This window comes from Cervus canadensis, chromosome 18 (genome assembly GCF_019320065.1).
Source record: "Cervus canadensis isolate Bull #8, Minnesota chromosome 18, ASM1932006v1, whole genome shotgun sequence".
NCBI lineage: Eukaryota > Metazoa > Chordata > Mammalia > Artiodactyla > Cervidae > Cervus > Cervus canadensis.
In genome coordinates this window covers 42,956,240-42,983,710 of record NC_057403.1, presented here as the reverse complement: position 1 = coordinate 42,983,710, position 27,471 = coordinate 42,956,240, and the positions used below count along the sequence as shown (strand labels likewise).

Below are 27,471 nucleotides of genomic sequence, written 5' to 3'. Positions count from 1 at the left end.
GGAGCCGGACTCCGGGTTGGACCCTTGCATCGGCCCGAACCGCAGCTCCCCCGCCTTCCCTGCGCAGGGACCTCAGAAAGCTGCCCTTCCTGGGCACCTGGGGAGAACTCACTGGGGTGCCAAGACGCACAGATGCCGCGCGGAACCGACCCCTCAACTCATAATGCGGGCTGGGCAGTGTCAACAAGGGGAAAGGATGTGCACCCCTGGATTTCCTGCTCCTCCATACACCCCCACTCACTGCCACCCCACATCTATATATCTATAAGGAGGTTCTGGGGGTCCGTGTGGTTGGAAGGGGATCTGAAACGGAGCTTGCACAGTCCCTTATACAAGACTGAGAAAGCCTCAGTTGTGTCTATGGAAGGATGGGGGGCAGGCTTCCAGATCCTTCTTGTGAGTCCTTCTGCTGTGTCATCAGACAAGGCCCCAAGGCCCCGCGGTTGCTTCCGTGGAACTGCGAGCTGGGCCCAGTTTCCCGGCTCCTTGAGGGGAATCTTGCCCCGTTTCCCACCTGTCTCCTCTGCCCTTTCTCTCCAGCGCCCGGGGTGCTTCTCCAACCGCCTCTTCTCCAGCGGCGCCCCCAGCCCGGCCGCTTCGGCCTCTCCTCCGCTTCTGCTGTCCCTGACTCGCCTCGCCTTCTTTTCTGCTGATTCCGGCGACTCTTCAAACATGGGCGTGGGGTGGAGAGTAAAACAAAACAGAACAAAACGCACCAGGCAGACCCCTCTCGGGGCAGACAGGCGGTGTATAGTCAAAGTGGCAACAGCTCATTTATTTAGCCAAAAATAGATACTTTCTTGTACAATTTGGTTCACACATATGTACATTTTTTCTGTATATACAAAAAAAAAAAAGTCAGACGCGCTTATTCTCACTGAAACTCCACCCCCCAAAACCAACCGAACAAACAAACCTCACAAACTCAGCTAATGTGGGGAACAGAAGCCACTGGGGGGTAGACTGAGAGGGGGGGATTTGTTTTATTCCTTTTTTTTTCTTTAGTTTTCTTTTTAGGTATTCATACACCGACATGCTTACAAGTCATAACTATACAGAGCAATTTTTTTTTTTACAATTATTACAACGATTTAAAAATTTCTTTAAAAAAAAAACTAGGATGAGGAGAGAGCCGATAAGACCAGAGCGGCATCCAGGTGGTTCTGGGGCCTGCAAGAGAGAGGCGATGGTAGTAAAGAAAGAGATTTTTAGGGGGGACCGACGCACCCTAGGACTGGGAGACCCAACCCAGGGTGGAGGCCGGGGGGCAATGAGGGACGCAGATCTCACTGTGAAATGAGGTCCAGCTGTGGACGCTGGTCTTCCAGTTTAACTATAAGGTTGGGCGGGAGGCGTCAGGACCCGAGGTCTGAGGCTGGTAGGAGGTGGGCTTCACTGGAGCCCCGGTGTCTGGACTGGGACTGTCGGAGAGCCGTCTCAGAGCCCGCGGGGACGAAGGAGGAGTGTGTTTCGTCCCCTTGTAAAAGCGCTTCCTAGCTGTGTTCCCCCGGGGCGGGGAGGGGTGGAGGGACCTGAAACCTAGTTTCCTCCGCATTCCTTCCTTCCCCGGCCTGCCAATCCCAACACCCCCACCCCAGTTCGGGGGTCTCTTACCGCCTGGGCACCGGCTGGAAAGCTGTCTTGAGTAACTTTTTCTCCACTTCCAAGGCACTACAGCGATCTACGGGAAGCGGGAGAAAAAGGAGGGCCTTTAGAGCGCTCGGCGTTCCGGGCCTCGGGAGGCGGGCGCGGCGTGGTAAGCGCCCTGCGCCCGCGAGGGACCTGCCCAGGCGCGACCCCCAGACTCACCCCCTCCCTCCGAATCCTGCGCGCCGCAGTCACCTGTTCCACCCTCGGGCTCCGCCGGCCGAGCGAAGGCAGCGGCGGCGGCCGGGTGGCCCGCGGCTCCGGGAAGTCCCAGCAGGTGTGGCGGGCCCGAGCCCAGCAGGGACAGCGGGTGCGGACGTGGGCCAGGCGGCGGGCCTGGGAACGGCCGGTTGGTCCAAGCGGGGAACTTGCCCAGCGGCGCCGAGACGAGTCTGTGAGCCGCGGCGGCGGCGGCGGCCGGAGAGAGCTGCAGGGCCGAGGGCGCGACCGCTGCCCCCGGGGGAGAGACCCCCGCGCCCTGAGGCGAGCGGCGCGGGTTGTCCGGGCTTGTGGCCGTCTCGGCCAGGGACCAGATCTTGGGTTTCTGCAGGGCCGAGGCGGGCGCCGGTGCAGGAGCGCAGGGGTCCAGGCCCGTTGGGGGCGAGGGCGGAGATGGCGGGGCCGTGGCCACGGGCGGTGGCACTGGGGCCAGACTCAGGACGGGCAGCGGACGCTCCTCCAAGCCCTCGGAGCTGTCGTCCGAGTCGCTATTCTTGGAGTCTGAGATGGGTTCCAGGCCGAGGTCGCCGTCCCTGTGCGACGCCCCGGTCAGGGCCAGCTCGGGCCCCGCGGCCGCGCCGTCTAAGTTCTCCAAATCGATCTCCTCGTCCTCCTCGTCGTCCGCCAGGCCCTCGCCCCCGGGGTCCTCCTCCTCCCCCCCGAGCTCCTCCTCCTCCAGCTCCAGTTCGCGTTTGCCGTCGTCTTCATCCTCCTCCTCATCTTCCTCCTCGCGCTCGCTCCCGTAAGCGTTGCCCTCCTCGTCGGTGCGGCTACGGGGCGCCCAGGTCATCTTGTTCTCCTTCTTGAGGCGCCGGCGCGCGTTGGCGAACCAGGTGGACACCTGGGTGAGGGTCATCTTGGTGATGATGGCCAGCATGATCTTCTCGCCCTTGGTGGGGTAGGGGTTCTTGCGGTGCTCGTTGAGCCAGGCCTTGAGCGTGCTAGTGCTTTCTCGGGTGGCGTTCTTGGGACGGGATGGGTCCCCGAACTGATACTGGCCATACGGGTAGAAGGCGGGGTGCGGGTGCGGAAACGCGGTGGCCGCGGCCGTATGCTGCACCCCGGGACTGTCCTTCAGCTCATACTGCGTGCCCTGTACGCACATGGAGAAGGAAGGGACACGCGCGGAGGGAGCGTGGATGAGCCCCGGCCGTCGCCGCCTCCACCCTCCCGGCCCAGGCCACGCTAGTCTACTCTGAGCGCGCACACCTCGTCCGGCGCCCCAGCTCTAACCTCCCTTCCGCGGCTCCCAGGGCACTTACCAGCTGGGGGAAGATGGGCAGCTCGGCGGCGTAGGGCAGGAAGGCGCCGTAGCCTTGGGCGGCTGCGGCTGCGGCTGCCGCCGCGGCGTAGGGCGCCCCGTACACGGACGAGAGCACGTTGGACAGGGACCCTGAGGCAGCCAGCTCCGAGGCGCCGGCTCCCGGGCCGCCCCGGGCCCCAGCGCTGCCACCGCCGGCGGCGGCCCCCGGGCGCTCGGGTGGGTAGAGCGGGCGGATGTACTGGTATCCGAGCTGGGGGAAGGACATGGTGGCCCGCGGGGCACGGACGGAGAGGGGGCCCGGCCCCCCGGGGCCGCCCAGCTCAGCGCCGCCCGCGGGCTCCGGGGCGCATCGGGGGCTGGGCCCGGCTGCGGCCGCGCTGCCTTCCGCGCTGCGCTCCGCGTTCGCCTATTGATCTGCTCCGGGGCGGCGGCGGCGGCGGCGGCGGCGGCGGCGAGGAGCCAGGTCAGGTCCGAACAGATTGGCGGAGATTCCCGGGGCTCCGGAATCTGATTGACATTTCTACGGGCCGGCAAGCCCCTCCTCTCTGCGCCGCGCTCCCTCCTCTCGGCCGCCGGAGCTGCCTCTGCCCGCGCCTGGCTCCTCGCTGCCCTCCTCTCCCCGAGCAGTGTCGCGCCTCGCTTCCTTCGCCCTCCTCTAGTTTTCACTCCCCCTCCTCGCCCTTCCTCTCTCCTCCCCTTTCTGCGCTCCTCTTCCCCCCAGGATCGCTTCCGCTCCTTCGGGCTCTTTCACGCTCCTGGACTACGGAACTCTTCTTTCTCGTCTTTCCCTTTCTCACTGTTCCTTTCTCTCTCCTTTCTGTTCCCGTCACTCTTTCTTTTTAAAATCTATTTTCTCTGTACACACACCACACTCCCCACACTCCCATCCCCCGGCCTCTGAGCCCTGGGCTGAGGCGGCCTAAACTTGTGGACACTCGGGGTGCCGTGCGCGGGGGGTGGGGTGGGGGGGAGGGTGTGTGTGTGTCCATATCTGTGTCGGTGTGTCCATCCCCGCCCTCACCCCCTCCCTCGCCCTTCCCCAAATCTCGGGTCTGACGTCGCGCCCTCTTATTCGACTTTTCCTAGCGTCTCCTTCGCGAGTCGCCAATCGCCTGGGCGCCCTGCAGGCGAGGCCGCCCATCCCGCAGAGAAGGCGCGCGGGGCGGGGCGGGGGCGGGAGCCCCGGCGCAGCGAGTCCCTTCCCGCCCCCTCTGGCCCGCGGCGGAAGGGGGCGCGGGAGGCGCGGGGACCGGGGTTAGCACTGGGTCAGCTCACCCCTCTCGCTTCCCGCCTCTCGGTACCTCTCCCCCTGCCCCAGCGCGTGGGATCTGGGTCGGGACCAGACAGAGCCTGGTCCGGGGTAGGCGCTGAGACTTTACTCTGCCCCGGCCCGCTTTCCAGATCGCACCTCTAGACTCTGGGCCACTCTCAGCGGCTTAGGGAGGGATTGGAAGAGGCGTGAGGGAAGTGGGGGCGTGTGCTCTAAGGGAGTCTTCAAGGACCATCTCACTGCCCTGGGCGGGGCGGGGAGGCGAGGTCGCCCCCTTCCCAGAGGACCAAATCCTGCAATTAACCGCGTTCACGCCGCGCCGATGTCAGGGTGCAGAATCCTTTCTCAGAAATGGCGTGTGTGTTGGGGGGGGGGCGGTGCTGCAGAGTGGACGCCCCGGGCATCCTGGGGAGCGATGTAAGGGAAACGGAGCCCGCCGGAGCCCCAAGCCGGCATGGGATGGGGGAGGAGCAGGGAGCCGGGTGGCGGAGGCTCCAGGAACTTTCAGGGAGCGCTTGGAGAAGTTAATATACTGGAATTTTCGGTCCGTAGAGATTCTTCGTTTCCCTCCCCCTTCTCCTGCTCCCGGGGTCTCCGCGCCAACCTGTTTTCTTTCGGCAGAGATCCTCCCATCCGCGGGGGTGGGGATGGGAGGCAAGATTTTTAGTTTCACAGTGGGGTATTTCCTAAACCAAAACTGAAATCCCAGAATCCGGGCGCCCACCTTCACAGGTTAGGGCGTGCAGCCGAGAGCAGGATTGAAATTCCCGGTATTGCGGCGACTCCGGGCTAAACGCTTTAGGCCGCTGCAGCGACCTACGCAAAGGCCAGGCCGGCAGCAGGAGCGCTCCGGGGACAACCCCCAGGCGGTGCCAGTCTTGGAGTTGCCGGTCCCGGCTCGGAGGCAGAAAGTGGCTTCCTTACTCTAATTGATAGAAGCTAATCCAAATTCTAGCAGAGCGGAGGGATCGGAGAATCTTGGCCCCAGCAGTCTCTGGTCTCAGCAGCTCCAGGGAGCCCCGCTGGGAGTCCCTTGGAAACCCAGTTTTGACCTCGCCCCTATTCCCCGCCTCTTTTTACCAGTCTTCGTGTAGGTCGGCGCCTCGAGTGGGCATGAAAGTCGAGAAAATTGGGTTGGGGGGGGCGGGATACAAGGGAAAGTTTTGGGGCAGCTAGGTTTGGGGTTCGATTGCGGAAAGTAACATGCGGCCTTCTCAAACTGGGTCAGACTGCTTCCCTAACCTCCTACTCACCTGCTTCTGCCTGATGCCAGGTGTTGGCCTTAGCTGAAATCTCCCCAGAAGAGGAGGTATCAGAGGAAGCTTTGAAATGTTTCCCCGGCGCCTGATTTCGTTTTCAGTTAAAACTCTCAGCCGAGTGGCATAGGGAATCACGGGCTCACCGACTCAAGAAAAAATCTCAGGGTTACAAAATTGAGGGTAACGTTATTGCCGGGAGTGTTCCCTAAGCGGAGCCTCGACGGCCCTACAAATCTATAGAGTTTGCACAAGACCCGCCCCGGGGAGAGCCAAGAGCGAGACGCCGAAGTGGAGAAACTGGGGCTGCGCTGGGCCCTTGTTTAACGCGCAGCTCTTCAAGAAAACAGAGAACAATGAGTCCAGAAGATGCTTCCTCCGCCCGCATTGACTCGCTATCGACCTGGCTGCGTTGGACTGCGAGAGGCGGGAAAGAGGCCAGGCAAGGGGCGAGGCTGTGCTCAATGAATTAACCACGCCGGACCAGGGAACCCATGGCCCGGAAGACGAACCTCCAACCCAGATGAGGACCCAAGGAACTCGATTATTTAGATACCTCCAGGAGCCCCAGGTCTTCAGCAGAACAGCCTCTCCGCTCCCCTGGTCTCCAACAGAGACCCTAGCCCGGGCGATCCGAGCCCCACCTCGGGACCCAGAGCCCTAGGCAGCCGAGCCCCGACGTGGCGCTAGCTCCCCAATGCCACCAGGCCAGTGGAATCCGGCTCTGAACTGAACTCACGGGTCCAAGGACAGCCGAGCCTTTTCCAGGGATTTTTAATCCAAGAGATGGGGTCAAAGTGACACTCGCACAGGGAGGAAAAGCAGGTGCACGGGAAGTTGATTTGGGCAAGTCGTGCGCGCAAAAACGCACACAAACCCTTCTCCACCATCTCGCTTTCTTCCAACGTTCCCAGAGCACAAAATGCTTCGGAAGATTGCTGTAGACGCTCTCTCAACGCGGCCGAGGGTGTGGGGAATGAGCAGGGGGCGTCCATAGCACTGGCTTAGCGCTCACTCACTGCAGCGCTCCCGGGTCTCACCCTTGGAGGTGCTGGCCCGACGTGTGCCCAGGGCCGGTGGCCCGCCTGGCTCAAGGGCTGCGCCGCGCACTGTACCCGGGCCTCCAGTCACCAGCCCCCCTTCTGCCCCCTCCTCGCTCGGCCTCACGGCGCCCACGCGTCCCCATCGGGGGGCGCCGCTGTAGCCCTAAGTTTCTCCGCCGAGGCCCATCTTCTGTCCTTCCCTCCCAGGCCCGAAGTCCCTGGGCTGCAGTGCGGACCGGCGATCCCTCTGCTTCCTGCAGACGCCGCGGCGCACGCTCCCACCGCTCCCTCCCCCCGCGCTCGGGTTACAGGTTAATGAAATGCTCGTTTTCCTCAGCCATTTGTTTTGTTTTCCTGCAAAGTTCTGATAAGTAGCTAACCAACGAAGCTTGTAATTACAATCTTACAGAAACCGGGCCGATCTGTATATAAATCTCACCATCCAATTACAAGATGTAATAATTTTGCACTCAAGCTGGTAATGAGGTCTAATACTCGTGCATGCGATAATCCCCTCTGGATGCTGGCTTGATCAGATGTTGGCTTTGTAATTAGACGGGCAGAAAATCATTATTTCATGTTCAAATAGAAAATGAGGTTGGTGGGAAGTTAATTTCTCTCCGCTCTGTGAAGCGTAGACAAGAATTTAATGATTTAATTACAGTTGTAAGCCCTTTCCATGAGACTTAAATTGAGCTGAGAATATTTTTTTCTTTCTCTCTCTCTCTCTTCTGCGTTCTCTCTCTCTCCGCTATTAGCAGCCGCGTGGACGCCCGAGTTCGCGGCCTGGTGTCCGCACCGGGAGGGGTTTGTATCAGGCTAAGAGTCCAGACCCCAGCATCCCTGGAGGCGTAGGGCGCGGCCTCGTGGGCCGCCCCGGAACGGACTGCCTCTTGCTGCCGGTTATCAGGGCCTCGGACCCCTACTCTGGGCCCAGAGAAGCGACTGGGAAACTTTGGGAGAAAGTTTGCCAACTTTGCTCTCGGCGAGGGAGAGGCTGCCCGAAGGGCCGGGCCAGCGACTGGTCGCTACGGGCGGGGTGCGCCCCCAGCCAGGCCCGGGCACTCGGAGGTGGCCAGGCTGCCCAAGGAGCGGCGCGAGGCCGGCCGGCAGCGGGCCCCTCGCTTCCCCCAATCCGCTCCTGCCCCTCCTCGAAATGGCCCGAGCCCCTGGGTCTCCAAGCAGCCGCGACGCGCAGCAGCACCCAGAGCTGCCAGGATTGGAAACTTGGCCCTCAACGCGAGTGATGTTATTTCTCTTTACCTCTCCAGGATCATCTTTTCCACCTGACTCCAGCAGTTTCACTCCCTCCCCCTCTTTTGTTTTTCCTCTCTCTGTCTGTCTTTCCCACCTTGCATATATTTGATTTCTAGGTCATTGATTTTATTTCTCTTCCCTCAATTCCCTCATTCGCTGTTATCTTTTTCTCCCCTGTCTGGACCACTTTTCAGTTCACTTTTCTCAATTTTGCTCCCTCCCTCTTCCCTTATTTTATGTCTCTTTTTTTCCCCTCTCTGACTCTGCGTCTCTCCCCCTCTTCCTCATTTCTCGTTCTTTCTTTTCTTTTTTCCCCCGTCCCTCTCGTTCATCCTAATCTATTTCCTTCGTGGATGTCTTGGTCTGTCTCTCAGGTTCTCTGCGTGTATTTTCTCTGCTCTTCCTCTCCAGCATTCGTCCCCTCCCCCCCGTGGATCTGCTTTGCCGGCGGCGCCCCCTCCTCATCCATCTTGGGAGATGAATATGTCGCTTTATTAGATGCTGAGGCCAGAGCTGGGTGATGGGGCTCGGCCAGCCTAGCGCATTTTCTTCATGCATATTGACGAGATGGTAATGAGCGCGTTTGCATTGTTGCGTGGAGATGCTGCGTTTCCTGCCGCAGTTCGGAGCCGGCAAGGGTGTCGCGGGCCCAAGAGTGACCAGAGTGGGCACCTGGCCTGATGGTCGCAGCTGGCCCTCAGCGGGTTCACGGTGCTCGGGGCCCGGGGAAGGAAGTGACCTCGGCGAGGGCCCGGGCGGGCCGCCGTCTGCTTGCGCTCCTCCACAAAGGCTGTCTGCTCTCCCCTCATTAAAGCCTCGTTATGGGAACCCCCGCCTGGCTCGCGACGGTTCTTTCGGCGCCCCCAGGCCAGGGGCCTCGGACCCCCCTCCCCTGTTGTTTTGAGGCCTGGGATGGAGCGCCACCAGGAAATTAGTGCCTGACAACAACGTCTAATGGCAATAAATTGTTTGCGATTCCGAGTGACACGTCGCGGGATCAAACACAGCCGCATTGTGTACCGTGCCGGCTCTCTCCTCGTTAATCTTGCAGCGCGCAGTGGCCGCGCTTGGTCAGGGAAGGTTGCGCTCAAGCCCTTGGCTGTCCGCTCTGCCGGCTCTCAGCCGACCTGGAGGACCAGTCTTTCTAGAGGGGCTTGTCCTTTCCCGAGCAGGTCTGCAAAGCTCAGGACCCGGGCCCAGGCTCGCCTCTCCAAGAGGTGGTTTGTGAAAGTCAGGATCTCGAAGAGCACAAACTCTGAATTGAGCTAAGATGGAACCGACGTACTGCTTGCTGGAAATTCAGAGAGCGTGAAACCTCACCCTTTCGAGACACAGTGGAGTGGGGATTCTTTGGGCATTAGACTTTTGCATTAATCACCCCACCACCACCACCACCATTCTCTTCCAACTTCATACTGGGAAAGTTGAGAGCTTTTGGTTTAAAAGTAAAAAAAAGTCAAGCTCTGGCCTTGTCTGGAATTGTGTTGGATCTTGTCCCCCGAACTTAAAGCCCTCCACTACCACCTCACCTATTATTTGCTTAGTATTTTTCCTTTTGTTGACTCAAGTTAAATATTTAAATACATGTTTTTACAAGAAAACTTGATATTACTACTGTAAATGGACAAGTGGCTATTACTCACCATAAAAGTAAATTGTAAAAGATAAACCCAAGTAAAACCAAGCAATGTTAATACATTTTAGCCATGATTGCTTGCTTGGGAATGACTTCTAGAGGTCCAGCTGTGTGTGTGTGCGTGTGTGTGTGTGTGCGTGCGTGCGTGTGTGTGTGTGTATTAGCAAGTGTTGTTTTTCAGTTGCTCATTCATGTCTGCACCCATGGACTGCACACCAGGCTTCCCTGTCCTTCACCATCTCCCAGAGCTTGCTCAAACTCATGTCCGTTGAGTCGGTGATGCCATCTAGCCATCTTGTCCTCTGTCATCCCCTTTAGCAAATGTTGGGAATGTCAAATACTGAATCTTTCTAGAAGATGAGAGAATTGAAATGTTTCTCACTATTTAATAATGTTAGCTAATTCTCTGTCTCCACACTACCTAATATTATGTTCAGGATCCTAAAAGCTGCATTGGTTTAGGGTTTACCAGAGTCTGTTGAAGAGTGTGTAAAAAATTCAAGATAAAAAATAACATGTTGAGTTATTATTAATTACCAAATAATTGCGTTTAGCATGGTCACACAAAATCACATTTAATTCTCACAATAGACCTATGAGGGAGAGACTAGCTTAGGGTGACCACGTCTGGTTGTGCAGGATGCTCACTGAACAAGGGCACCTCGCTGAAGAGCTAAGAGGCTCTGAAGTCCAGTCTTTCCGTGCTCAGGGCTGCACTCCAGGAAAAGCAGATTTCTCTAATCTTCACAAAGCTGGGGTATGACCCAGCCCTAGAGAAGGGGAAACAAGACTTAGAGAGCTTGGCAAAGCCCAGGCTGGAGCCCCCATCTAATATTTATCCCTCCTCTGGGAGGAAGATCTGGACCTTTGGGTGATTGGGGGAGGTGGTGTAGGGGTCTGGGAGGAGGTTACTGGAAGGCTAGTCCCTGGTTTGACCAAAGGTAAAGGCAATGGGCCTGCCAATGTAGGAGATGCAAAAGACTTGGGTTCGATCCCTGGGTTGGGAAGATCCCCTGGAGTAGGAAATGGCAATGCACTCTGGAATTCTTGCCTGAAGAATTCCCATGGACAGAGGAGCCTGGTGGGCTATAATCCATGGGGTTGCAAAGAGTTGGACACGACTGAGCGCGCACGTGCACACACACACACACACACACACGCAAAGACACACACACAAAGGCAACAGGACTGCTGTGTTTTCCCTTCCCCTCGACCCTCACACTTCTTGCAAGTATTTGGAGAGGACTTGGGTAAAAATACAGTAAATCGCGTGTACGTTATCTCAGCTAGCAACCAGGTTGGGGCAGGGGGAGAAGATGTTCTTGTTTTGCTTGACCTAACCATGGGTGTTTCAGCTGTTCCTTGCCTTTTTTTTTGGTTCAGTTTACCTGCATGAGTTTATAGCCCAGAGTCCTGCTTTGTTGCCATCCATATTGTTAACAAGTTTCAGATTCTTAAGGGCGAGCAGGAATTGCATTGCATCAGAGACTGAGAATTAGGGTGACCTCTGGAGAAGGGAATGGCTACCCACTCCAGTATTCTTGCCTGGGAAATTCCAAGGACAGAGGAGCCTGCCGGGATACAGTCCATGGGGTCACAAAGAGTCGGATACAATTGAGTATCTAACACTTTTTTCCGGTCATAGACATCTTTGGGGGGAAGTTTTGTCTCCATAGAGTCTTTTTTTTTAAGTTGAATTGCTTGCCAACACTTGCTAATTAGGTGAATTTATTTAAAAATCTAGATTTCAGTTTGTTAGTAAAACCAGAAGGCTTAAGAAATCCAAGACTGTCTTCAATGAGATCACAGCAACGACTCATGTATCTGGACACCCATTTGCTCCGATTTGCTCTGTTGCCTGCAGGCAGCTGAGTGGTAGCACTGCTTTGCATCCTTAATTGAGAGAATGGAAGCCCTTGCAGTAGATGCTGCTCCTCCATTGTGAAGAAAATAGCACAGAGTGTGATCTGGGCAAGGTGTTGTAAGAGCCTCTTTCCTTTTCTCTCTATCACACTCCTGGTTAGCTGCGTAGATGCTTTTCCAGCTAACCAGGTTGAGGGCAGGTTTCAGGAGTCGAAGAAATGTGTAGCTCTGAGAGATGTCCAGGAGACCCAGCTAGGCCAATTCTAAAGCTTCTGGGAACAGAATAGAAAGACTGGTCCCTAAACAGTCATTTGTAGGATGCCCCCACCCGCTTGCTTTCCCATCCTTAGCATCAACCCCCTCCCCCCTTTTTTTTATTTGGCTGCGCTGGGTCTTAGTTGTTGTTGAATGAGGGATGGGAATCTAGTTCCCTGACCAGGGATTGAACCCAGCCCCCCTGCATTGGGAGGGTAGAGTCTTAACCACTAGACTACCAGGGAAATCCTGTGCATCAACCCTTTCTTCGTTCCCATGCGCTGTCTTAAAAATGTTAAGCCACGAAGCCTGCTTCCTCCCTTCTTTCCTCCCTTTCCCTTTCTCCTTGCAACAAACATTTATTGAATGGCTTCCGCAAGCTAGGAACTGTGCTAAGTTTTGGGAAACATGAGCTGGACAGGCCAGGACCCTGTTCTCACGGAGCTTACATTTTAGTGGGACAATCAAATACCAATGAGGAAAACAAGGAGGACAAATTAAGATGTGTTAAGTTCTACAAAACAGCACAACCAGTAATACAGGGTGTACTGAGTTGGATGATGTCTTCCTCAGATTCATATCTTTCCCAGAACCCAAGAACCCAACCTTATTTGGAAATAGGGCCCTTGAAGATGTAATGAACTGAGTTTTCATTACATTGGGGTTTCATCTCCTATTGGAGCAGAATGGGCTTGGAATCCAGTAAGACCAGTGTCATTGTAAGAAGGGGAGAAAAGACAGAGCCAGACAGAAGGGAACAAGGTGATGTGAAGACTGGGGCAAAAATTGGATTGATGCATCTGTAAACCAAGGAATGCCAAAAATTGCTGACAATCACCAGAAGCTAGAAAGAGGCAAGAAAGAATTCTCCCCTAGGGCCTTTTGAGGGAGCATAGCCCTGTCAACACCTTGATTTCAGACATCTAGTCTTCAGAACCATAAATTTCTGTAGTTTCAAGCCATCTAGTTTGTGGTAATTTGTTACAGCAACCCTACGAAACTAATGTACAGAGGGATAAGCGAGCTGTTACTTTAGATAGCACAATCACAGATCTGCAAGGAGGAGACAATGTTTTAGCTGAGATGGAGTCAGTCGTGAAATTCTCAGAGAAGTGTGTTTTAGAGCTGCTCAGTCCAATACGGTAGCTGCTAGCCACATGTGACCATAGAACACTTGAAATGCAGCTGGTCCAAATTGAGATAAGCTGAAAGAGTAAAACACCCACCAGATTTCAAAGACTTAGTATGAAAAGAAAAGAATGTAAACCATTTCATTCATTTTTTAATATTGATGGCACATTGAAACAATATTTTGGATAGTTTGAGTTAAATAAAGAATATTATTAAAATTAATTTCACCTGCTTCTTTTACCTTTTTAAATGTGGGCAGTAGGAGATTTTGAATTACATTTGTGACTCACATTATATTTCTATTGCATGGTGTTATTCTAAAGGTAAGAACAGCATGTGCAAAGGCCCTGTGGCAGGGAGGAGTGTTTCAATACTCAGCCTGCATGTTGATATTTATTTGGTGATGTTGCTAGACATGGGGAGCTGATCTGAGAAGCCCTGTGGAACTTACAAAGAGTAAATATGTCTTTGTTCCATCTCAGTGGAAAGAGTGGCCATGAAGTTCAGTCCTTCAACCTGAATGGTGTCTCCTTTCTCTTTGCCAACACTCTTAGACACAAACTTTGCCATCCTTTCTGCTTGGTACATTCATCTCATCCTCTCCCTATGCTTGTTAACATGAGGACTTATAATGAGGCCTAAGTCCTTGTGCTGAGGCCCAGGGGTGATATATAAGCAGGGACCACCCTCCCCAAACCCACAGCTTTTGCAAAGTGAACTTCAAAGACCATATTAGTCCACTTATAAAGCTAGAATTTTGTTCTTTTAAGACACAGGTCACAAAAGGATACTCTGGACAGTGGGATGTTGCCTCTGAGATGAGACTATAAAAAGACTATGGCTTCTGTCTTGGGCACTTCTGACTCTCTGTCCTTGAGATTACCAGCTGCCATGTTGTGAAGATGCTTAGACCACTGTTGAAGGGGCCCACCTGGCAAGGAATAAGGCTTTCTGGCCACCATGTGGGTGAGCTTGGATGTGGATTCTCCAGTCCCTGCTGAGTCTTCAGGGGACTATAGCCCAGGCCAACCACTTGAGCGTAACCCTATAAGAAATCCTGAGCCAGCTGCACCTGGAGTCTGACTCATGAAACTGTGAAATGATATATGTTTGTGGTTTGAAGCTAAATGTTGGCAAACTACAGGCGGGTAGGCTGCCTGTTTTTATAAATAAAGTTTTATTGGAACACAAGAATGCCCATTGTCTATGGTTGCTTTCAGACTCCACAGCAGAACCTGTTGAGTAGTTGCAGTGAATGTCATATAACCCACAAGCCTGAAGTATTTACTATCTGGCTCCTTAAGGAAAAGTTCATTGATTCCCGTTTAAGATGCTGTGTTTTAGAATAATTGTTACACAACAATAACTAATACAATGACTTTAGGATTTAGAACAATGGGCCTAACATGGCTTGTATGTTATGGGTTAAGGCTTCTGCTTTCAGTTTAGCTCCATGTAGTAGGTGTTGCGTCAAGGAGGATGCCAAGGCTGTATATTGTCACCCTGCTTATTTAACTTATATGCAGAGTTCATCGTGTGAAATGCTGGGCTGGATGAAGCACAAGCTGGAATCAAGATTGCCGGGAGAAATATCAATAACCTCAGATATGCAGATGACACCGTTGTTATGGCAGAAAGTGAAGAGGAACTAAAGAGCCTCTAGATGAAGATGAAAGAGAAGAGTGAAAAAGCTGGCTTAAAACTCAACATTACAAAAAACTAAGATCATGGCATCCAGTCCCATCACTTCATGGCAAACAGATGGGGAAACAATGGAAACAGTAAACAAACTTTATTTTCTTGGGCTCCAAAATCACTGCAAGATGGTGACTGCAGCTGTGAAATTAAAGGACACGTACTCCTTGGAAGAAAAGCTATGACCAACCTAAACAGCATATTAAGAAGCAGAGACATTACTTTGCTAACAAAGGTCCATTTAGTCAAAGCTATGGCTTTTCCAATAGTCATGTATGGATGTGAGAGTTGAACTATGAAGAAGGCTGAGTGCTGAAGAATTGATGCCTTTGAACTGTGGTGTTGGAGAAGACTCTTGAGAGTCCCTTGGACAACAAGGAGATCAAGCCAGTCAAGCCTAAAGGAAATCAATCCTGAATATTCATTGGAAGGACTGGTGCTGAAGCTGAAGTTCCAATACTTGGCCATCTGATGTGAAGAGTTGACTCATTGGAAAAGACCCTGATGCTCAGAAAGATTGAAGGCAGGAGGAGAAGGGGATGACAGAGGATGAGATGGTTGGATGGCATCACCGACTCAATGGACATGAGTTTGAGCAGGCTCTGGGAGTTGGTGATGGACAGGGAGGCCTGGCGTGCTACGGTCCATGGGGTCCCAAAGAGTTGGGCAAGACTGAGCGACTGAAAATAAACTAGTATGTTAATGATGTTAAATGTGAACTGAGCATTTACTGTGTGCTGGGCCCAGTCTCAATCATATTCCAGAATGCTGCATTCATTCCTTTATCTATGGTCCCCTCAGGCACTTCTGCAGTTGATGACATTCTGTAGGTGTGACAGGTGTCTGTGGATTTAAATTGCCTTTTAGAGATTGGAATTAGCAGGACACACAACGGAAGACTCTGTAATCATGGGGTGGTGAGCAGAAAGCAAACATGTTCCGCTGCTAAGTATGTTTGTTGGTTGGTAAACTCTGGAAACTTTCCTATCACCTTGTCCTAAGCCTCTCAGGGCTCTCCTGCTGCCGCAGCAGCCCACCACCCCCTTTCCTCTCCCCCCGTCACCCTGACCCTTGGCCCAATGATCCAGCAACCAAAGGGCATAAGGCAGGCACAGCAGGGGCCTTCCAAGTCTTTAGGGTCTACCCTGACTGGTAGGGCTTCCCAGGTGGCGCTAGTGGTAAAGAACCCCCCTGCCAAAACAGGAGATGAGGATTTGATTCCTGGGTTGGGAAGATCCCCTGGAGGAGGGCATGGCGATACACTCCAGTATTCTTGCCTGGAGAATCCCACGGACAGAGGAGCCTGGGGGCTATGGTCCATGGGGTTCCAAAGAGTCAGACAGGACTGAAGTGACTTAGCATGCACGCACACTGATTGGTCAACTCCCATGTCATGCTGATGGTGGCATATTTAATATCACCCAAAGACAAAACCCCGACTGCCAGCCACTGCTCCACCTCAGTCTTGGCTTGTGGAAGAAGAGGGCCCATCACCACTGCTCTCCAAGGCCAGACCTCAACCTGGTCCAGAAGAGACACTCAACAAAGCTGACAGAATTCACAGGCATCTACTGAACATTTGCTCCTTTATGGGATTAACAGGGGAGAGGATGCAAAGAACAATAAGACATGGGAAGGTCTGTAGCCAGACCTTCTGTTCATAATCAAACCCACTTCTGACCTCAGGCAAGCAACTCAGTTCTCTGTGCTTCAGTTTCCTCCTCTGTGACAACAATGGTTCCTACGTCATGGCATTTTTATTAAAGAGAAAGTAATATAATTACATATATATGTGTGTGTATATATATGGTTTTCCCCAATGGCTTACTTCCCTAGTGGCTCAGCAGGTGAAGAATCTCCTGCAATCCAGGAAACACAGGAGATGTGAGTTCGATGCCTGGGTTGGGAAGATCCCCTGGAGGAGGGTGGCAACCTGTTCCAGTATTCTTGCTTGAAAATCCGACAGACAGAGGAGCTTGACAGGCTACAGTCCAAAAGGGTCGCAAAGAGTCAGACATGACTGAATGACTAATCACAGAAGCACACACACGCACACACACACACACATATATATGTATACATTCCCTTCTCCAGGGAATCTTCCCAATCCAGGGATCAAACCCAGGTCTCCCGCATTGAAGGCAGATTCTTTACTGTCTGAGCCGCCAGGAAAGTCCCATTATATATATATATGTATATATGTTGCATGTCAATATATTATACCTCTATAATATAATTACATATAAATTGATAATACAAAGATAGCACTAACACAAGTGCTAAGAATAATACCTGTACTTAGTAAGTACTCAGCAAATGTTAGAAGAAGAGTTTAGGGGCCAGAAGAATACACTCAGAGCGGGTCTTGAAATGGCAAGATGCACATTCGGCCAGCGTGCACAGAGCATTGACGGGCTTTCCATGATGCGAACAAGGACTGGTTTCCTGGGCATGTGACCTGTGCCCAGTGCCCCATGCTTAAAAACACCCTGGACTTGGTTTAATGCTCTGCTGCTGCCATCTCAAGATTCTTAAGTACTTTTTGAACAAGGGGTTCGCATTTTCATTGTGCGCCCAGCCCCAAGATTATGCAAGGATCTTGCACACAGCGGTGGGTGAGGCTCAATTCTGTTCCTTGGAAGCTTCGCATGCCTGCTGCGTGGGCGGATGGACCCAAGGTAATCACATCACAGAGCTATACACATCCTAGGGGAGCGTCAGGCCTGCGCATGTGCACCCACGCATCTATGTTGGGGGAAAACGGCCCAGAAGACCTGTTTGAAGCTGCAAAGAGTATGCAGCAAAGGCCAAGCCTGCCTGATTCCACCATGGCAACCCCGAGAGGAACTCCAACCGGGAAACCAGGTCCCATAATGCCTCTGTTCAGGGAATTCTTGGATTTATTTTCTGCAAGAGGAATAAGGTCTTGAATTCTGAAATATTTTGAAGCCTTTGGAAAATCCCACTTAAATCACAGATGACAGTTTGACATTTTTCCAGCTGTTTGGAAGCAGTAGACAAGTCGAGTCTCTCAGCAGGGCACAGGCTGGCATGCTGGGATGTGTGTGGGTTCTCAACTCCCTCCCCGTTCCTGGCTCCTCTAGGCTTTTAGGAGAAAGGGAAGGGAAAAAGAGAGAAAACCGAAACCCAGACTCTTTCAGGGTTTGTACCCATTTGAGCCATCTGCATTTAGTGGGTTTATCCTGAAAGTGAAATCTTAATTGGGCAACTATATCTTTCCTCCTTTTCCAGATCAGTGGACTCACCTCCTTCTCGCCAGCAAAGATTTCAGTAGCTTGTGTCTTTCCCTCATTAAATTCACACCTTGGTCTGGAGGATTGTTTTTTTGGCTCATCAGGTGCCAGTGATGGCTCCTTATCTTTTTTTTTTTTCGTGGTCTGCCACAGGCAATCAAGATGTGGGTATGGATTATAACTCAGGTTCCATCTTCAGCTAGATCCATTGGATAAGAGCATGTGCTCAAATCTTAGCTTTGCCTCTTACTCTCAGGAACCTCAGGGAAGCTATTTGGCCTCTCTGTGCCTCAATTTTCCCATCTGTAAAATGCCCAGAGGAGGATTAAATGACTTAATACATGTGAAGTACTTAGAACTCATAATTAAGTGTTATGGTATAGAAGTATATGTGTATAACATATTTTAAAAGACATCTTTCCCACATATTATTACGTATGGATATACTATTTTCTCCATCATCATATGTCTATCCATAAAAACACGTGTATATAATGCTCTTTACATCCAGGTGCAGTTTTAAGCCCTCTCCAAGAATTACCTCACTCAAACCTCAGAATGACGTTATAAGCTAGGGACTGATGTGCCCCTCATTTTAGAGACTAAGGAAACTGGGGCTCAGAGACGTTAAGTAACTTGCCTGAGGCCACACAGCTAGAACCAAGAGACACTCAGGATTTTAGCCCTATGGTCACCACCCGCCCTTGCCCCCAACCCTTACCCTTTGGGATCTGCTCATACATACAACTCAAACTTTGCTAAACATTTAAGATTTTTCGTTTTTCAATAATGTTTTTAACTTCTTATTGAAGAATAAGAGACTTACTTGAAATGCATGTGTCCTAACTCTAAGAATGCATTTATTTTCACAAAGTGAAAACATCCATGTAAACATGTAAGTATCCACACCAGAAAATGGAAGCTGGTGGTCCCCTAGGCGCCGCCTGGGTCTTCTGGTCACTCCATTCCCACCTGCTACCAGACTAGCCTGACTTCCAACAGCAGAGATTAGTTTTGTCCAGTTTTATACTTCATGCAAACAGAATCACGCAACATGTATTCTTTTGACTTGGGCCTGTTTTGCTCAATATTATGTTTATAAGATTAAGGCATATTGTTGCTTGTGGTTGTAGATTATTTATTCTCATATTGAATGGGATCTCATTTATAATTTATCTACTGTTGATGGGCGTTTGGGTCATTTTCATGAACGGTGCTGCTAGGAACATTCATACCTTTTTTTTTTTCTTTTTAAGTTTTTTTTTTTTTTGACGTGGGCCATCTTTTAAAAGTCTTTAGAATTTGTTATAATGTTGGTTTTGTTGTACGTATTGATATTTTGGCTGGGAGGCATGTGGGATCTTAGCTTCCAACCAGGGATTGAACCCGCACCCCTTGCATTAGAAGGCGGAGTCTTAACCACTGGACCACCAGGGAAGTCCCTGGCACATGCCTTTGGGTGGACATATATATGCATTTCTGTCACATATACACCTAGGAACGGGGTGTAGGATGGGCATGTATTCAGCTTCAGTAGATTGTGCTAAACAGTTCGCCAAAGTTTCTTTCAGGACGCCATGTGGTGGTGGTGATGGTGGGGAATGAGATCGGGGGTTGGATATCTTGCAAATGATTTCCCTTTCTGACCACTGAGTGGAAATAAAATGTGACATTTGGACCTAGTGGCAGGCAGTCTCATCAAGGCACGCCAGGGGCTTATTTATGGGGTTTTGTTAAACATCCCACCTTTCTTTAATTTCTGCAGGATATCCTCTTCCTGTAAAGTTGGCCGAAAGGGCAAACCATGCAGGACTCGTGATGGGGCTGTTAGAGCTGAAAGGCGGAGTAGCAGTGGGGCTGACAGTGTTCCTGGGCAGGTGTGAGTCAGGCACCGAGCCCCTCTCACCCTGTGAAGCCACAGAGCCAGTGTGATGGAGTGACCCCTCTGCTCACGGCCAAACGTCGACTAAGCTCTCTCTGCGTGGCCTCCCCCGAGCTGGACATCAGGGACACGGTGGTATAGGAGGTCAGCTGGATTCCTGTCCTCTCTGCTTACCTTCTGGGGAATGTGGACACAAACACGGACCCAAACCAACTGACACAAATATTTTCAGAGCATGATAAGAAAATGAAAAAAATAAATAAAACAAGGAGATGAGAAAGCAAAAAATCAGAAAGAGGGGTGGCCTTGGAGACAGACCAGGGAAAAGACACCAGGCGTCAGCTTAGAAATACCCTAATATTTAGAAATACCTCAATATTTACAAATGCTGAGCATGGCCAGCCTCGTGGGTGTGCAGATCTGTGCCCTTGCTGTGATGCTCTGCTCTTCCTGTCCTAAAAGTCTTAAATTTTTTTTTTTTTGATGGAGCCTCATGACATGTGGGATCTTAGTTCCCCAACCAGGGATTGAACCCTTGCTCCTTGCATTGGAAGCACAGATTCTTAACCACTAGACTGCCAGGGAAGTCCCCAAAAAGTCTTAATAATTTTTGAACAAGGAGCCCGATTTTTCATTTTGTCTTGGGCCCTGTAGATCATGTAGCTGGTCCTCCCAGTTGTTGGGGTGAGGGACAAAGAAACTGCATGTAAAACACCCCAAGGGCTAAGCCTAGAGGACTCTTCAGTTTCCTCCTTTCCCCTCATTTCTCTACATCTTACAAGTTCTGAACCTGGCACTGAGGCTTTGGGGAGAGCAAATTAGGACACAAATGGGGCAGTTGCTTTTGATGTGGGCTTTTCAGGGCTTAGAAATCCTGCAGTTCCCGTCCCTGGAGGCCCCGGGTGATTAATGATAAAGGGGCTTTCTCCATTGTGTAAGCCAGAAGGAAGGAAGGAAGAGCACTTGAAAAGCAGAGAGTGTCCAAGTGCTGGGCCCTTGGACTTCCAGGCCTCTGGGGAGGGAAACGGAGCTCTTCAACAGAGGGCCTGTCCCGGGTAGCTCAGGGAGCCGGATGGGCTGGTGACCAGAGTCGGGTCATCGGGCTGTGACCCTGGGCCATCTCTGTTGTGCTTTGATAATCCAGCTATGGCCTCAAGTCCAGCTGAGGCTCGAAGAGTCGCTGGCAGAATCCAAATCCTGGCCTGGTCCTCCAGAATGTTCCCAGTGTCCCGGGAGACCCTCTGTCCCAGTCACACTGTCAGGGAAGGTCTGGGGCAGCTGTAGACAGGGCCCCTCAGGATCTGAGAGGAACCCCACTTCTGCTGTCATGAGCCCTTCCATCATTTCAAAGGGAAAAGAAATGCCACAGTAAGGTTCCAGAAGATCATGGTTTGCTAGAGACATTTGCTACCAACAAAAGAATTCTCTTGAGAAACACACGTGGAATATCACGCAGGGTGGTCATGTGAGATGGGACTTTTATATTCTCACTCACATTTATATTTATAGTTAGTTAGTTAACTGATGGGGGAACAACCAGGATCATATGGATACACAGCCCAGCTTACCCATCCCCCTGGGGGATGACTCTTAGGCGGGGTGTCCGTGGTTCCTCTGAGGGTCCCAGGGCCTGAGTCCCTTGGTAACCTGCCCACTGATGCACCTCTCATGGCTTGCCTCCCTTCCCTGCCTCGCTTTGCCCCCACCTTATTGTGCTTCTGGGATCAGCCCCCTAATAGACTCCCTGCACCCCAGTTCTTTTCTCAGACTCTGCTTTTTTTTTTTTTTTTTTTTTTAGTAGATCAGACTCTGCTTTTAAGCACCAGATTAGGACAGTGCCTTAGCAAACTCGGATCTACCATGCCAGTCCCAGAACCCACGAACATCCTCTAGATTATGGTTATTTATTTATTTACTTACTTTTGGCTGCACTGGGTCTTTCTTGCTTTCGCCTGGACTTTCTCTAATCTAATGAGCAGGGCTAGTCTTCACTGTGACACTCAGGCTGCTCACTGTGGAGGCTTCTCTTGCTTCAGGGCACAGGCTCGAAGCACGCGGGCTTCAGAAGTTGCAGTGTGCAGGCTCAGTAGTTGTGGCACGTGGGTTTAGTTGCCCTGCGGCATGTGGGATCTTCCTGGACCACGGATCAAACTGGTGTCCCCTGCACAGGCAGGCAGATTCTTATCCACTGTGCCACCCGGGAAGTCCATCCTCCACAGATTCTAACTACATTTCAAGGTATTGACACCTTGTTCTGTGACCTTAGGTAAATTACTCTGTCAGGGGCCCAGATATTTCACCCAAACATTAAGTGAAATAGCATTAGGCTAATAATATCCGTATCTCTACTTTTCCAGTATGGTTATGGACATCAAGTGCCCCAATACCTCGGGAATAGTGGTGATCCCTGAGTAGAGGGACTGGAGTGCTATCAGTTTTCTTTGTTCTTTTTCTTATTTTCCAATTTTTGTGCAAGTTACACGTAAATGTTTTGAAATCTGAGAAAATCAATATGGGCAATTGGAAAATGAAGTTGAGTTCAGTTCAGTCACTCAGTTGTGTCCGACTCTTTGCAACCCCATGAACTACAGCATGCCAGGCTTCCCTGTCCATCACCAACTCCCGGAGCTTGCTCAAACTCATGTCCATTGAGTCAGTGAAGCCATCCAACCTTCTCATCCTCTGTCATCCCCTTCTCCTCCTACTTTCATCTTTTCCCAGCATCAGGGTCTTTTCTAATGAGTCAGTTCTTTGCATCAGGTGGCCAGAGTAGTGGAGCTTCAGCTTAAGCATCAGTCTTTCCAATGAGTATTCACGACTGATTTCCTTTAGGATTGACTGGTTTGATCTCCTTGAAGTCCAAGGAACTCTCAAGAGTCTTCTCCAACATCATAGTTCAAAAGCATCAGTTCTTTGGTGCTCAGCTCTTTTTATGGTTCAACTCTCACATCCATATATAACTACTGGAAAAACCATAGCTTTGACTAGACAGAGCTTTGTTGACGAAGTAATGTCTCTGCTTTTTAATATGCTGTCTAGGTTGGTCATCGAGTTTCTTCCAAGGAGCAATCATCTTTTAATTTCATGGCTGCAGTCATCATCTGCTGGGATTCTGGAGCCCAGGAAGATAAAGTCTCTCACTGTTTCCATTGTTTCCCCATCTATTTGCCATGAAGTGATAGGACCAGATGCCAGGATCTTCATTTTTTGAATATTGAGTTTTAAGCCAGCTTTTTCACTCTCCTCTTTCACTTTCATCAAGAGGCTCTTAGTTCCTCTTGGCGTTCTGCCATAAGAGTGGTATCATCTGCATATCTGAGGTTATTGATATTTCTCCCAGCAATCTTGACTCTGGAAAATGAAGAGAGTTTCTGAAAGACGGGAGAACATTAGGTAAGAAGAGAGAGGAGGTAAGAGAGAGTGGAATTCGAGGCAAACATCAGTCATCTGGGGCCCTGGATCCAGGAATCGATGACAGACATCAGTTTTCTCTGAGGACAGCGTGGGAGCCCGTGGGCTCAGGTGGGTCATGGAAGCCTGGGCTGGGGTCTAGGGTGGGAGACTCCTTTTTGGAGCCTTGAATGAGAGAGAAGGGGCTGATGCTGAACTCACCATCTGAATTGGAGCAGCATGGTGGAAGGACAGCCCGAGTGTGGGGAGAGGGGATGAGAAGGAGTTGGGGAGGACCCAGCCCTGAGGGGTGGATCAGGACAGAGGAGAGACCCCAAGGACAGATACCCACGCCAAAGGACAGCTTGGATGCACTTGGATTTTCCCTCACGTGGTTTGTAAAAGAAGAAAGAGAAAGAAGCTGTAGTATGTCCAGAACCCCAAGTGTCTCTGAGCACCCCATTTCCTGATTTAAGCCAGCCCTCTGCTGGGCTTCCTGACCTGTGAGGATGGACATCTCTGTCTTAGTTATTGCCACAGACCTAGCATATCCGAAAACTGATATTATTCAACTGTGCTGCTTGCTATCTTGCTTCAGTCCTGTCTGACTCTTTGAGACCCCATGGACTGTAGCCCGCCAGGCTCCTCTGTCCATGGGATTCTCCAGGCCAGAATACTGGAGTGGGTTGCCAAGCCTTCCACCAGGGAATCTTCCCGACCCAGGGATCGAACCTGCCTTTCTTGTGTCTCCTGCACTGGCAGATGGGTTCTTTACAACTAGCGCCACCTGGGAAGCCCATATTATTCAACTGGTTTAACCCACAATATAAGCTGGGGCCGTTTGTGGCTTAGTCTTACCTCAGTGTGGGATTTAGAGAAACAGGGTCCAAAATAAAAAATACACAGGACTTTAAAACAATTCTTATTTTATTTGTGACTCTCGGGACACTTCCATGTGGATTTAATTCATAATCTAGAGCCAGGCCTCCTATGGTAACGCCCCCCTCTCTCCCGCTTCTCTGGTCCTCACACATCCTGAGGCCACTGCAGAGATGCCAGCTCTCCAGATGCCCCCAAGTCTGTTCCTCATCTGTAGCCTCTGTGGCATTTCCTCTTCCTCCTTCCCACACGTCACTCTACATGGCCTCTCTGCCAGATGTCCCTGGGATGTCCGCTCTGGCCAAAAGAACATGCTAGAAGGGTTGGCGAACACATGAGCTGTTTGCTCGGAGTCCTTCCTCATTCTTCAGAGAGGGACTCATGCTGAAATCAGTGATGAAGGAGGACTTGGCTAACCGAAGCATCTGGATCCTGGATCCTCTCCTCATTCGCCGCGTGACGTTATGCAAGTGATGAAGCCATTTGGAAAGTCAGTTTCCTTGTGAGAAAAACAGGGAAGTAACCTACTTACTTTAGAGAGTTATTAGGGTCAAATGAGTTAATTTATTGAGATGTTCTTCCAGCACCTGACATGGAGTGAGCTCATTCCGTCACCATCCTGAAATGTCTTTCACCAGCACGGAGAAAAGAAAGGTTGGTCCTCTTCTGTCCCAGGAGAGAAGTGACTGAACTCAGTTTCCTTTGAATCCAGTTTCCCTTGAACCCTCAACACTGGCGCCACCATCCTTCCCCTCCCGCCTCCTCATCCTTTTCTGCTCCTCCTCCTCCTCCCCCCCTCCCTCCTCTTCTGCTCCCCCTTCTCTCTCCTTCCCCTTTCCCTCTGCCTTTCTCCCCCCTCCCCCATTTCCTCCTTCTTATTCTCATTAGATTATCATTTTATGGGCTCTGGGACCAGGCCGCCTGAATTAACATCTTGACTCTAGGACTTACTAGGATTCAAGTAAACTGCTTAGCTTCCATGCACCTTCTTCCTCTGTAAAAAAAGGTTATTAAGAATATACACCATGTGGAATTGCTGTGAAGATTGAGAAAGGTCAATCCATATGTAGAAGAGCTGAGAAGAATGCTTTCTTACGGTAAGTGTCCAACAAGTGTTAATTATCCTGTTGTATGTAGAGTAACAGGCAGAATCTGAATTGGAAACCAGTTTTATCTGGTAGCAAAATTGTGTTTATAACAATGGTCCTGCCTCCTTCTTTCAGTCTTAGGATGGGGCCACTTGTAGTTACAAAAATATCCCCTCCCTGTATGCCCCAAGGAATGAAAAGTAGAATCTCAAAGAGATATTTGTACAAATATTCCCCTAGCAACCTTACTTCCATAGGCAAGGAGTACAAGCAACTCACATGGCCATTGATGGGTGAACGGATAAACAAATGTAAATACCTACATTGGAATATAATTCAGTCTTAAAAAGGAAAGAAGTCCTGACATATATATATAGTACAACATGAATAAACCTTAAAGATTCTATGCTGAGTGAAATAAGCCAGTCCCCAAAAAACAACTTAATGTATGATTCCACTTATACAAGGTACTTAGAGTAGTTAAAATCAGAGAGATGGCTGGTAAAGTGGTGACTCCTAGGACCTAGGGGAGGGAGAAATGAATAGTTAGTGTTTAATGGGTACAGACTTTGATTTTCCCAAGATGGAAGGAGTGCTGTGGATGGCTGGTGGGTTTGGCTGCCCAACAGTGCGAGTGGACTTCATGATGCTGAACTGGACACTTGAGATGATTATGATGGTACCTTTCTTAATGAGTTATTTTTGGCTGCTCTGTGTCTTCATTGTTGCACACGGGCTTTCTCTAGCTGCACAGGCTTCTCTTCGTCGTGGCTTCTCTTGTTTCAGAGCACAGGCTCTGGTGCAAGGGCTGCAGGAGGTGCAGTACTAGTTCAGTAGTTGTGACACACAGGCTTAGTTGTCCCACAGCATGTGAGATCTTCATTCCCGGACCAGGAACTGAACCCTTGTCTCCTGCATTGGCAAGGAGATTCTTAACCTCTGGACCACCAGGGAAGTTCCATGATGGTAAATTTTTTGTTCTGGGTATTTTACCACAAAAAATCCACAAAACCCAAAAAATGAAATGCTGCCCCTCTTCTGGCCCCAGGAAAGGGATGACAGGACTCAATTTCCTCTGAGTCTTTTTGTTGCTAATCTGGGAGCTGTGGTCGCCCCAGTCAGTGACTCCATCTCTTGCTTATGCCCTGAATTTGTGGTGTGGTGATGTTAGTGGTGACCAAGAGCATCGAGACCCCCCGATATCCTGCTGGGAGAGGGCCTGCATGGCCAAGACCCATCCTCACTCCACCTTTGAGAAGGACCAGCACTGTGAGAGGGTCGACAGAGCCAGTGGCTCAGGCAGCCAGAAGGTTTTTAAAAATTGATTCATTTTGAAATCTGGGGGGAAGCGTCTTATTACTATCTGTGTGTCGTTGAGGGAAAAGGGGGAAATGTGTGAGTTTTTGCGGTTGCTCCGTTGGTCCGTGTGAGTATCTGTGGCTATAGAGACCTGACTGTCTCCCCTTTTGTCACAAAGCTCCCAGGTCTCCGGGTCACATTCTCTTTAGTGTCTGGGCAGTGAGTGAACCTATTGTGTCAGCTGGAACACGCTGCAATGACCTGTGGATAGTTTTTGTTTTTTTCTTTTTCCAGTTAAATTGCTAATGTCCGCTGGGGTTTTTTTAGCTAAAGTGTTGAGATCTTCTTCTGGGTTGGAAGGAGGCGAGATTGTCTACAGGCAGAAATTGCCTCCTCTGGAATAGTCTTGATTGGAATTCAGAGAAAGTGAAGGCAATTTGGCACTTGGAAAGAGAGGAAAGCAGTGGGCTAACTGGCAAATTGCGTTTTTTTTGGTTTTTTTTTCCTCTCTCTCTCTTTTTTTGGGCTTAATTTTTCTCCCTGTCTTTCTGGGGTTTCTGGTCCCATTTCTCTCTGCCAAGCTATTACTACTTTCTACTTAAAATCCCAGTTCAAACCTCTAGCTCTCCAGAAACTGATTATTTCTTATTAAAGCCTTGTCTTTGCTTGGACTCCCCCAAAGGCAGATTCTCAGGCAAAAGCAGGCATGCAGGTAGCTGATTTGGGAAAAATCCCAGGGAGGTAGGCTCCCAGGATAGAGCAGGGGTGAAGCGAGGAGGGTGAGAAAGCCTCCAGGGGAAAGCATCATGGACTGTGTCTCGGCGCTCATGAGGTTTTCTGTCCCTGGCAAGGAGCTTGTTGTGGTCTCAGCGCTGTCATGAGCCAGACAGGGGAGCAAGTGGGAAGGCAGGCTTGACCATCCCAAGTACATAACTTCCACTCTTTCCTTACTCTCAAGTTCACAGACTCCCACCTTCCTGAAGCTCTGTTAGGAACTCATTCCCTCTCCTTTTTCAGGGAGATTCTGGAGAGTGGAGCATTTTAAGATCTGGAAGGCACACAGGTGCTAGAAATATTTTCATGTTCCTGGTCTATGTGTTCCTGGCCAATCAGGAGGGGAGAGATCAGTGTCTAGAATCAGAC

General features: G+C 50.8%; 2 protein-coding genes across 6 annotated transcripts; one reads left to right on the top strand and one right to left on the bottom strand.

The window, feature by feature from the left end:
• Positions 1-749: 749 nt before the first annotated feature.
• Positions 750-4,141, bottom strand: IRX3 (iroquois homeobox 3). 5 transcript variants are annotated; one of them, XM_043436957.1, is made up of 5 exons: positions 3,129-4,141; positions 1,810-2,959; positions 1,615-1,681; positions 1,291-1,421; positions 750-1,170 (listed from the first exon to the last, which is right to left on the bottom strand). In XM_043436957.1, the coding sequence occupies exons 1-4, from the start codon at positions 3,393-3,395 to the stop codon at positions 1,334-1,336; spliced, it is 1,572 nt and encodes a 523-aa protein (XP_043292892.1). In that variant the 5' UTR covers positions 3,396-4,141; the 3' UTR covers positions 750-1,170; positions 1,291-1,333. The 5 variants fall into 5 exon arrangements, with proteins under 5 accessions (XP_043292892.1, XP_043292891.1, XP_043292894.1 ...); XM_043436956.1 differs by having other exon boundaries at positions 750-1,421; XM_043436959.1 differs by lacking the exon at positions 1,291-1,421.
• LOC122421314 (collagen alpha-1(I) chain-like) lies at positions 3,394-7,989 on the top strand. The gene is made up of 6 exons (XM_043437170.1): positions 3,394-3,530; positions 4,217-4,384; positions 6,705-6,856; positions 6,907-7,003; positions 7,458-7,510; positions 7,610-7,989. Exons 1-6 carry the CDS (start codon positions 3,394-3,396, stop codon positions 7,987-7,989), a joined length of 987 nt encoding a protein of 328 aa, XP_043293105.1.
• The last annotated feature ends 19,482 nt before the right edge of the window (positions 7,990-27,471 follow it).